An 11685-nucleotide genomic window follows, 5' to 3' on the forward strand; every position below is an offset into this window, starting at 1 on the left:
TTACACTCCAACATAACCTTGAGTCCTCATCCATCCTCTTTATGCATTTAAGATGCTAGACTTTCTGATCAAACCAACAATGCTCTCAAGGACTTTTCAGAGCAGGCCCACAGCATCACAGATCCTCCCCCATACTTACCAGTTATCTTTTTCTTTCCCATTGTCATCCAGCTTGGGATTTTTGTACAAACCCAGCTAGTTTTTGTTGAAAGATGTAATCTTGGTGTCGTCTGATCAAAGCAGTTTACTAAACTCTGCTAATTTGTTTGTGGTTGGAAGATCAGAAAAAAATGTTTTCCCCGGCAAGCCTCCGAGGCACCTTTTAATGGTTGGATTAAGAGGATTTTTTTCCCTCTTTCTTCATCCTCCTGGCACGATAAATACCAGCTCTCAAACCTAGCAGCTGAGAAATGTCAAATTCCTAGGAACCTAATTTATTGTCTTTTTCTTAACACCTCTCTGAAAGGTGCCACATTTACATGCATAGGGGTTGCTGCAGATCAGAGGGATATTCCCTGTAAATTTGTTAACATCTGCTTTTATTAAAATTGTGACCAATATCTGTAAGAGCACAATCTGAGCACAAATGGAAAAATACTTAACATACAGAAATGACAACATGGTTTCTCTTCAGCTTGCACAGATTCATGTAACAACTTACAGTAAAGTCAAAATTTAAGTGCAAAAGTTTGCTAGTCATAATGTATGTACACAACATAATTCAGTAAAATCCCTTTTTGTTCTTCTACAGCAAACAGTAGCAACACTGGGGTTAAAAAGCAGTAGTTTGTTCCCTTTTTTTTTAATCTATAGTACAGTAATAGTACAAGATGTACAGCAGGCAGCACATGTGACGGACCAATCAGAGGACATGAAATGTGGCTAAATGAAATGTCTCGACGTCAGCAGTTTCGTTTTAAAAGAAGATGCACAAGAAAGACCGAGAACGCGTCGATCGATTCTTTAAGAAAAGGAAAATCCACAGCTGCACGGCGTGATCAGTGTGTGTTGTGTGGGGGAACGCTGTGTGTGCCACACACTCTGCTCATGTGACAGGAGTGGCAGAGGAGATGAGAGTCCAGAGGGAAGCACTGCGAGCCGGGCTTATCGGAGAGCTGCTTGCCACACTCCTGGGAGACGGGAAGGAAAAAAGAAATACTCGGATAAGGACAGGAATGCACACAGAGGGGAAGGCAGCTCAGCCGTTTGACGATTACATAACAGAATTCCTGGAAAGGAGACTGTCAGGAGGAAACCTTTGTTGGCGGATATAACTCACCTCGCAGTGGTAGCACTCAAAGTGGTAGTCCTTGTTCATAGACACGACCCTGAGGATCTCCTCGCTGCCCTGGGAAACAAAACAAAGAGCTAAAATAACGTCTGGAACGCCTGCACTCGCTTCAGGGAAATCCTTCATGCATTTCATGTAGCCTGAACACAGATAACCTGGATGAACTTAAGAGTTTCATGTTCTGTAGATTCAACTGATTCTGTTCCATTAGTATTTCAAAAATGTAGAAACAGGAATGATTGGCTTTGAATCATCAATAGAGAAAGAAATTCAATGGAAAGGTATTGTTCTCCTGTTAAAAACAAAAAAAAACTTTCCAAAAGAAATGGATGGGTGTCGTTTGTGAGCATAAAGTTTTTCAGGTAAAATGATGTTCTCTTTCACAATTCACTTTTATTACATAAATTAATAGCTGCTCGCTTCCCTGAATCAAAATAACAGGTCAATAGTTTCGTATGTATTTTTTTTCCTTCCATCCACTGTATGAGTCGAATATTAAGACAAAATATTGACTTAAGAAAAAGGATGATTTTGTTTGGATCCCATGTGATGCAACAATTGGTAATTCACCACTGGGGGCGACTTGTAGGCTCGTCAGAGAGAGCTTTTAAATGCCTGGGCACTGTGCCGGTTTGTTGTGTGACTAAGCTGCTACTTTGTAACTCAGAATTTCATGCCAAATATTCCCCTTATGATTCATATTCCAAGTGGGAAGTTTGCTTACAGCTGCTTTCTTAAATGCCCAAGTCTTCACTGAGCGAACACCAAGCACATCTGCTTTGTTCTCAGTTCATTTATTTCATGCTTTTTTTTCCCCCTTCCTCCACATACTTCTCAGCTTGACACATAAAAATAACCATAACTACTGCGGGCTACAATCCTAAACACAACAGAGAAAACAAAAGCTGCAAAAACGATGCCCTTTATGACGATATCCAGTTCAAGTCAGATAAAGGATTACTCATTAAAACAGATAAGAGGCTACTCACTTCAGTCGGTAAGATGGGTTGCAAACACGCTGCGCACTTTGGAGCAAAAGTCCTGCAGATGTGACCGGAGAAAGTTTATTTGCTGTGGAAACGTCTGCCAAACATTAAACTAAGTATGCATCTCTCATGTGAAAAAACTATAAAAATATACATTATGGAAATGCAAAAAAAACCCTCAACGGTCAACGTATAGCACGACTTAGAAGGTTTCGCTCTCTCAATTTTTCCAAATCCAAAAGGAGAAAGTAACTCAATAATCCGTGGATCCTCACTTGTTGTAGTCCGCCACGCAGTAGATGTTGCTGTGCTGGTCCACAGTGAAGGGAACCCCGTCCAGAGCCTTGGAGCACACCACGCAGCGGAAACAGCCGGGGTGGTAGGAGTTCCCAACGGCCTGCAGGATCTGGACACACACGTTAAAAAAAACATTTAGATTTTACGCAAAACCGTAGAACAGAGCTACCTTTTATTATCCCTCAGTGGGAAAACTGTAGAAGAATATTTGTCCAATTATTTGTTCCTTTTTTTTTTACCTTTTCATATTGTGTTTAGATCCATTTCACTGATCATTCTCTTAGCAACCTTTATTAGAACACAAGCACAGCCTAGATGCACAAGAACAAAACGTGCTAACGGCTTCCTGCTGCGCAAGACGACGATGTACAAATTCTTGCAGGGTTAATGAGCTGCAACTCTGGAAAAGGTCACATATGGCTGATGCATACAAGGAGGGTCAGCTTTAAAACAAACACAGCTAACAAGATATCTAGATAACTAGTTGGATAAAAACAGGATGGCAAAAAGGAACTATGGCAGGAATAAAAGAAGGAAGTGTAGATAAAGTCAGCGCATAAGAGACAGAGAACGTAAAGAAATACTTTTATTTTTTTTTTTTTTCCCAGACTGTAAGCTAAAATGTCCAGATCGAGGAAAGTTGCTCTCTAGATAAACATCTCCAGCTCTCCTCACACTTCGCCCCTCAAGCTCCCCATGTGAAGTTCGGTTCCCGTGGCTCACAGGCCGCCTTCTATTAATAAGCACGACGTGGTTCATATAAGTTTAAAAAAAAAAGTCTGCAGATAATCACTGCACAGCCTTAAGTCTATTTACCAAAAAGCCAAGGCAAACATTCCAGGCCAAATCTTATCGTGGGAAACCAAAGAAGTGGCAACAGAGAGACGTCAGCGCATTTCTCCGTCCCCAGGAGAACGGCTTCAAAGGGAATTGTGGGAAACGTGGGGATGTGTAAAGTCATCGTGGGGGGGGGAGGAAAAAACACACAAAAAAAAACGTTACCCAACGCAAGATTGGTGGAGCTTGAATGGGATTTTCTTTAAATCTGACATAATCGTCCCTGGGTGTGAGTGTGGAAACGTCTCACCTGCTCCAGGATGAGGTGACCACACACGCTACACTTCTCAGCAGCTGCCTGGAATCCCGAAAACTGTAATTAAAACAAAAAAAAAAAAAAGAGAGAGATTAGAGTTCATCCCGACTCCGAAGGTGTCAAAACACATCTCGACCTCGGCTCTCACCATGTAATCCTCTTTACAGTACACAGAGCCGTTGACATTGTAGAAGTCCTTGTTTCTCAGGGTGCGACCTGCAGAGGGGTCACATTTTTTCATTTAAAAAAAAAAAAAAAAGAGAGAGGGAGGTAGAGGGGGGGAGTTTTTAACGAAGGGCACGGCGCCGACTCTGCAGGAGACGAGACTCACCGCAGGAGACGCAGGTGAAGCAGCGAGTGTGATAGAGGTGATCCAGAGCCTGGCAGGCGTTATCCGCCCCGTACACGCCTTTCCCACACTTCACACAGGTACCTACGGTGGGTTCAGGGGAGAAAACACACACACACACACACACACACACACACACACACACACACACACAAACAGGCGTTTAGTGGCAGCTCCTGTTTACGACAGCATTCCAGGAGGATGTGTCCTGAAATCCACCTCCACACACACACACACACACACCGTCAACACTTGTAAATCCTCTGGTTCGCACCACCTAGGGGATTTTCGCGCGGCTGAAGCCCGTCTCCCCATGCCAGGCTGTTTGCTCATCCACTCATGTGTCTGTTATTAAAGGGGAAACTCCGCCGGATCCCGCTCTCGGAATAGAGCGCTCTTTCTTCCAGGAGTTTGGAGCTTAAGACGGGCCCTTTGAGTTTTATTCAAACCCCCACATTTAGAGCAATTTGGGATGTTTATAATGACAGGGCTTCTTCGATTCGCTCCAGGAGCCAGAAAGTGACTAAAACTTGTTCATTTTTTTCACGAATCCAGATCAGGTTTTCTCCCACAAGTGAAGAGGTGGGGGGGGAGGGGGTTGCGGCCGATGCCCCCGTTAGAGGACGGGGAAAATTATCCGAGAAGCAGATTTAGTGTCTAGAGGATCTACGTTAACCTGTACAGTGATGTTACCAAGCAACAAAACAAGCCTCTTTTCTAAAGTTTGACCCTTAAAACTGGACTCAAATGAGGAAAGTTTAAGCCCACACGAGATGAGGATTGTTCTCTCATTCTACACGGCAAAACCTCAAAAACTCAAAGTATTTTTGGTCTAGTTTCTTGTTCGAATGTCAGAGCACACTTGAAATAAGACAAAACTAACTTAAAAGTAACTTTTCAGCTTGATGTAGGAGCTTAAGTCAATAAATTCATAATACTGATGAAAAAGTCTAGTTTAAGTTTAGACTTAAGGCAAGCTCCACTTTCCAAGTTACTTTAAAGTTAGTCTTATTTCAAGTGTACTAAGATATTTAAACCAGAAACTAAACCAAAACTACTTCAGATTTTGTGTTTTTACAGCGTACAATGACGAGACGGCAGTGGCACCATGATGCTGAGGGCTTGTTTCACCGCTGTGAATTCTTTAACCTGTGGGCTGGAATGTGGATAAAACTGGAGCTTAAAAGTATTGGTGCCCAACACATCAGAGCCGTTTCCGTAACGATTAAACTGAAGCCTCCATCAATTACCCACGCAACAAAAACAAACAAACAAAAAAAAAAAAGAATCATCGACTGTTCTCGGTCAAAATGACCAATCAGTCGGTTTCCTCCTGTCGGAAGCGGCGCTGCGTCCTACGGCAGCGTGTAAAGCGTGAAGCGGAGGCCGCCGGTGGTCCGACAGTCACTCCTTCCTGTGATCTATTTACGGGTGGCACTGAGCGCTTTTTCCTCCTGCCTCTCATGTGGTTGAGGGAGTGCCACACAAATCAAGAATTCCTCCTCACTGCTGCTGCTGCTGCTTTGGGCTTCACACCACCTCTTTGATGTCTCAGAGAAAACTCAAGTCTGTGCCAAAGCCAAAAAAAAAAAAAGAAAAAAAAGAAAATCCCCAGAAGGTGATAGCTGAAACTTTAAATATGCCCCAAATCGCTACATGTAGCAGTGAGCAGGAAAACAACCGCGTGAGGTGCAGAGGCTGGGGAAGGTATGTATGCTCCTTTTTGTCACGCTTAACGTATTTTACTGTGGTTTTAAAAAGTAAAGAATAACTGTATAGGGATGAAAAATGATACATTGTTTAAAAAAAAAAAAAAGCTAAAATGTGAGGAGGTGAATTTATTTTTGTTGGCTCTAGTGGCCTTTTATTTGAAAGTAGTTTGACAGGAAGGAGGGTAATGAGACATTTGGCAAATGTTGCCAGGCCAGGAGTTGAACCTGCAACCACCGGCATGAAGACTAAGGCCTCAATATGTGGGTTGTGCTTTGCCCCTGCGCCACCACCGCACATTTGGTTTTTAAGTCCTTTGTATTTTAATTCAACACAGCAAAAGTTTGAACAGAAACTGGCCAGATTACAAAAAAAGATACAAAAAAAATAATCAAATTTTTGGCCAAAATGTAAAATCTCATGTGAGGAGGAAGTCTGGCATTCTGAACACTGTCAAAACACGGTAGTGGCAGCATCATGCTTCGGGGATAATGTGACGAAAACCAGCCAGAGTTTGCAAAAGACTCGAGACCCTAAACATATAGCCAGACATTAGAGTAGTCAACCTTTAGAGGGGCCTGGTCAAAGTCCGAAGAACAGTCAAAAAAAACAACAACAACAAAAAATATTCTAGCTGGTAAAGACTTTTAGCTGTAATTACAACAAAATGGTTTGAGCTCAAATGGGGCGGAGTGAAAATGCACACCGCACTTTTCAGATGTTATTGACAATAACTATATATTTATATATATGTGTAATTTTTTTTTGTTTGTTTTTTTTGCGCGACGCTACTTTGCGTTGATCTATCACCAAATCAAAAATCACATGGTTGTGACGTAGTGGACCTAAAACACTCAGAGTGGGGGTGTGAATATATTTTGCAAGGCGCCGTGAGGAGGAAACATGGTGGGCGGATCAAACTGGACGCTTAAATTAGTTCTGCCTTTTTTCTGTTTCCACTTTCTGTTTCAGCTGAGGAGGGGAGTTTTCCCACAGGTGTGTGTGTGTGTGTGTGTGTGTGTGAGAGAGCGTCTGTCTTCAGTGGCCCGGCGCAGCGCGGTGTTGTATGTCCCCTCCGGGCACACATACCTGAGCAGAAAAACAGGCTGCAGCACCCCGCCCCTGCACACGCCAAGGCTGCGTTAAACACACACACACACACACACACACACACACACTCTAACGCTGCATTGCTGTGGCCTAAAGTCACTTGAGGTAGGCGAAACACACCCTGCCACAGAAAAACACACACACACACACACACACACACACACACACACAGGGGAGGGCTGAGACTTAATCTTGTGTGACTCAGTAATGGCCAGAGCTGTCTTTATATGGAAGCATGTAATTTGTGTTACAGAGGAATGTTTTGACACATAAAAGCTGTGAGGATTCGGCGCATTAGAAACGCAGACGCTGCGGTGAAATTTGCTACACCTGCCTCATCTTTAAAGTCACACAAAAGCTTGTAAAATCATTTATGTGCTACTTTAACTTTGTTTTTTGTTGTTTTTCCTCCTCCCCATTTTTTTTTTTTAAACACACCTTTGACTTCATCTCCGTTTGCCTGGAGTCGCTTTCTGAAGCCCGATCGCTTCTTTTCTTTCCTTGAGCTCGATGCGCTCTGACCTTGCAAGTCTCTGCAGGTTTCTGCGGCACCTTCCAGCGAGCCAATATGCTCCTTCAGCTATTAATCTGTCCATCTCTCCATGCAACCCCTTCATTTAGAGGGAAACCTGTGATCCGACACCAGACGGCGGTAATAACACGGCGAAGGCAGACGCTGGACGACCCAACACACGATTCTGGCAGCAGCGGCTAAAACTGGGGCTGCGGTTTGACTAGAGATGCACCGATCCCAGTTTTCCTGGCCGATGCAGACCGACAATTTTTTCTTTAAGGCCTGAGTTCCCAACTTTCTTTTTTTTTCTGAAGGAAGATGATAGAAGTTTTGAACGCACCAGGGAAAAAAAAACAAAAAAAACACACACACACACACAAAAAAAAATCGGTTGGAAAAACTAGATTTTCTAAGTGTGTGATGATGATTGATGCACTTAAAAGGACAAACAAATGCAGTAGTTTGTAGTTCTGACCCATCAATACAGTGAGAAACAATAACTACAGTATTAGTAAATAAAAACCATCATCTTCCTGTCTCTGACCAGAGATGCTGATTGGTGCGTCTCTAGAGCAGACAGTGTGTTACCAGTATGGATGCACCGATATAAAAATTTGGGCCGATATCCGATATTAAAATTACTCTTATCGCCGATAACTGACATACATTTTATTTTTCTAACTTTTCGATGCCTTGGGGGGGGAAAAACACAACTGATTTTACCACTGCTTCAGATAATCTACCCACAATCCTTTGCTGCATTGCTATCACATGACCAAACAAATCCCACAAGACTAACTCTCTCGTCTCTCCTTCCAGAGACAAGCAGCAATAAGAGTAATATCGGCTTATTTTATTTATCGGCCTGATACCAATATGTTAAAAGAATTAAGAATATCAGCTGATACCGATGTTAGTGCCGATATATCGACCATCTCCAGTTAACAATACTGACATATCATCATGTCTCTTCCTACCAAGTACCTCAAAACTTTAGCTGAAAAATTTTCTCACCAAAGAACTCCTGCCGGTTCTCCGCCGTCTCTCTTCCAGCTGCCCCGGAGTCTTCCTGAGGTCGGACCGGCCCGGTGGCTGACGCCGTCCCTGGTGAGGGTAGAGGCTGATCCTTCAGCCTCAGGCCCTCCAGCAGCCCCCCGCCTTCTCGGGCAGCATCCCTCAAGAGAAGTCGGGTCAGCTCCTCCTGGTAGCGGGTTCCGGGCAGGTCCGAGTACCGGGCCGCCTCTTTCCCTCTCGCCGCCTGCTTGTCCTCCCACCACTCGGGGCCTCCCTGGTAGCAGGCTGCCGCCGGGCTTCCCACCGCCGGTGGGTAGGAGTGGCGGCTGTCATATGGCCCCGGGCGGCCCCCTGTCTCCAGGTACTGAGTCCAGGCCTCTGCGGCGGTGACCCCGGCTCGGCCTGGAGGCCCGTACCCCGCCGCAGACCCTCCAGCCTGCATGGGCTGCTGCTGGACGGAAACAGAGTAGCGGGAGTCGTAGCCCAAGCTGATGCCGCTGGTTCTGTTGCTGCTGCAGCGGCTCCCTATGGGGCTGCCCCCGCCTCCGCCGCTGGCCGTGCTGGAGGCGAAGCTGGACCTGGGGCTGACCAGCACCGACTCTTGCAGGCTGAACGACGAACACGGGCTCAGGGTGGGACCGGGTGGGTAAAACAAACCCACGCTGCCCCCTCCAGGTATATCAGAGGGGCGATGGGGCGGATGGGACAGGGAAGCGGGTCTGGGGTTGTCCCACACTTCACCCCCGGTGCTGAGGCGCTTGTACAACAGGGCCTCTTGCAGGGAGAAGCGCTTGTGCCTCTCGGGTTCAGGGTTGTAGCCCTGCTCGGCCAGCCCCCCTCTGGGAGCCGACCCGTATCCCGGAGCAGGGTACGGCGGCGGGATGGAGTGGGGCGGTGGCTGGGACAGGAGCTGCTGCCGCCTGACCAGCTGCTGGAGCTCCAGCGAATAGCGCCGCTGGTTCAGAGAGGCCTTGGAGCCCAGCGCCCCCACGGGGTCAGCGTCAGGGGTCAGGCCCAGGTGGGCCTCCACTCCGTCCGTCAGGTAACAGGAGGCTCGCTGCTGGGAGGAGGGCCGCCTCAGTTGTGCCAAGGTGGAGGGATGCAGCGGCTGCTCCCCATCGGCGCCCAGCGTGGAGGACGACGGTGTCGCCGGGACTCCCGCGTCGCCGGCGGTGGAGAACTGGGCGGGCCTGGAGGGCGAGGCGGCCGCGGAGCCGGGAGCAGACGCTCCGGAGATGTTTGCGTTGCTGTTGTTGGAGTTGCTGGTGGAGTCGTGTTTCTTCTTGGAGCTGTTGAACTTCACACTGCCCGCGTCGGTGAGCTTCAGCTTCCCCAGCAGCTTGCTTATAGGCCGGTCCATGATGGGAGCCTCCAGAGTTACAGTGTCTTCCTTTATGCTACAGAGCAATAACTCAGATACAGTGTGAGGGAGATGTACAGCAGAACAAAAGATGCTCTAACACGGCTACACTTGAAATGATTTGAATCAAACTCTAAAAAGATGTTAAAAAAAAACAAAAAAAAGAGAGAGAAATATTCTTGAAATTACAAGGACAACTTCTATACACGCAATAAATACAAAGCAGATAAATAAAATATATATATATATATATATTCTTAAGACATTTCAAGAGTTTAACATGATTCAACTCCACGTGTGGAAAAACCCACAGACACAGGTAGGCTCCGTGGACATAAAACACAAAGAATTCAAGCCAGTCCAGCCAGGAAATAAGACAAACATGGACACTTCGTCGTGACCTATGGAGGGCTTCCTTTGTCGATCCTCCACATCTGCAAGACTTCACCTCTCTGAAATCCACTCCACCAAAGTCTTCTCAGTGTCCAGTTTCTTTCTCTTCTCTTTGAAAACACAAAGCGGAGAGGTTCAGCAGGATGCGGACCGTCGCCTCTTCATGTGGGTCCAGTGTAGACGAGAAAATAAACCCGTTTGTGCTCAGATAGTCGACTCAGCCGACGTCTGCCGTTCATCTCATGTGCTCACAGTAAGATTATACTGGCTTTAAAGAGAGGGGAACAGAAAAGATACACACGGGACACTGGCTGGACTCCGTCCGTACGTCCATCCGCTCGGCTCGGCTCCGGCTGCTTTTATCATTCCCGATTCAAAGGGAGAAGAAGAAAAGAATCCGGCTCGGGGACTCGGTGTTAGTGGCAGAGAAGTTTGGGCAAAGAAACGGGAATGATTTGAATCGGCGCTCCGTTACTCCTAGTCTCCCAGCAGACCGGTGCTGAGCTAAAACGAGTCGGTCCAGATAAATAAAATCCCTCCCCGTGAGCACCGCACAGTCCAACAACTTTGTCTCTTTCTTTCCCCTCAAATAATAACTTGCCTCCCCCTCCTTTTTTTCACTTAGTTTTTGCTAGCCGTAACACAGAGAGGTATTTCCGGTTAGAGCTTTTCAAAGTAGACAGCCTTTGAACAGCACTTAGCTTGAAACACTTAAAAGCGCGGGAAAACGAGTTAGACTCGATTTAACTAAGCATGTAAAAACGTGTCAAATTATTATTACACCAAAAATACAGATAATATCTCAGGTCCTATTTTTTTGTTTCAACTTTTTCCGTGTGTGGTTGATTTTATTTTGAAGGAATGATCTCAAAATGCCGTTATGCTGCTTTGTGCAAATTGACGCGTATTGTTCTTTTATCAGCGGCGGCTTTTTTGCCCCACCACCCCCCAGCATGCCGGAACACCTTTTTACGGAGCCCAACAAGTGCCAGGATGAAATAAAAACACAGAGAAGAGAAAATATGCCAAGTCACTTCATATTGTGAACAGGAAGTTAAAAACATGCTCCAGTGGCTCTCATTGTTTTAATAATATTCTCCATGTCAGTAAATATTTACGTGTTTTACCACAATGATGAGCTGAGGTTTGTTTTCAATTTTAAACAGGTCACTTAAGAGTTAAATATGATTTTTGTTTTACACGTGGTGTTGTGATATCTTCTACTTTATCATTTGTAGAAGATATGGTAATAGGTAATACCATAGCTATTACACATCTGTGTGTTGAGTTTACAGAAGTAAGGGGTCGCCCCAAGATAATTTGTTTCTATCTTTGTTTGCACAATGGCACTTATTAGGCTCCACATACTCACAACTTTAAATTTTTGCTTGATCAGTCACTCCCAAAACTTTCTAGAGAATGTGAATAAGTAAAGTTATTAATTTAGCATATGAAATAAAGTACTTCTTCTAGTCTGTGCCATTTTAAATTAACTTCAATGGTCCATGTCTAGCCCCTGATGGAGGTCTAAAGAAGGTTAGCATACATGCCGTAGCCTTTAAAGTCAA

The 11685-nt window shown here is 45.3% G+C and overlaps 1 protein-coding gene across 1 annotated transcript; it reads right to left on the reverse strand.

Moving 5' to 3' along the window:
• Positions 1-522: 522 nt before the first annotated feature.
• Positions 523-10723, reverse strand: ajuba (ajuba LIM protein). Its single transcript, XM_014988874.2, has 8 exons — positions 8365-10723; positions 3999-4100; positions 3816-3883; positions 3662-3724; positions 2553-2683; positions 2281-2332; positions 1280-1348; positions 523-1130 (listed from the first exon to the last, which is right to left on the reverse strand). The coding sequence occupies exons 1-8, from the start codon at positions 9722-9724 to the stop codon at positions 999-1001; spliced, it is 1977 nt and encodes a 658-aa protein (XP_014844360.1). The 5' UTR covers positions 9725-10723; the 3' UTR covers positions 523-998.
• Positions 10724-11685: the final 962 nt, after the last annotated feature.

The sequence above is a fragment of the Poecilia mexicana genome, unplaced genomic scaffold (assembly GCF_051168715.1).
Source record: "Poecilia mexicana isolate PSO_F unplaced genomic scaffold, ASM5116871v1 scaffold_18, whole genome shotgun sequence".
NCBI classification, from domain to species: Eukaryota; Metazoa; Chordata; class Actinopteri; order Cyprinodontiformes; family Poeciliidae; genus Poecilia; species Poecilia mexicana.

Coding starts and splice junctions, on each gene's coding strand:
- ajuba (XM_014988874.2), bottom strand. CDS start 9,724: ATGGACCGGCCTATAAGCAAGCTGCTGGGGAAGCTGAAGCTCACCGAC. Junction 2,684..3,661: donor GTCACCTCATCCTGGAGCAG/GTGAGACGTTTC, acceptor GTGTGTGTCCAG/ATCCTGCAGGCCGTTGGGAA. Junction 1,349..2,280: donor AACCCATCTTACCGACTGAA/GTGAGTAGCCTC, acceptor TTTGTTTCCCAG/GGCAGCGAGGAGATCCTCAG.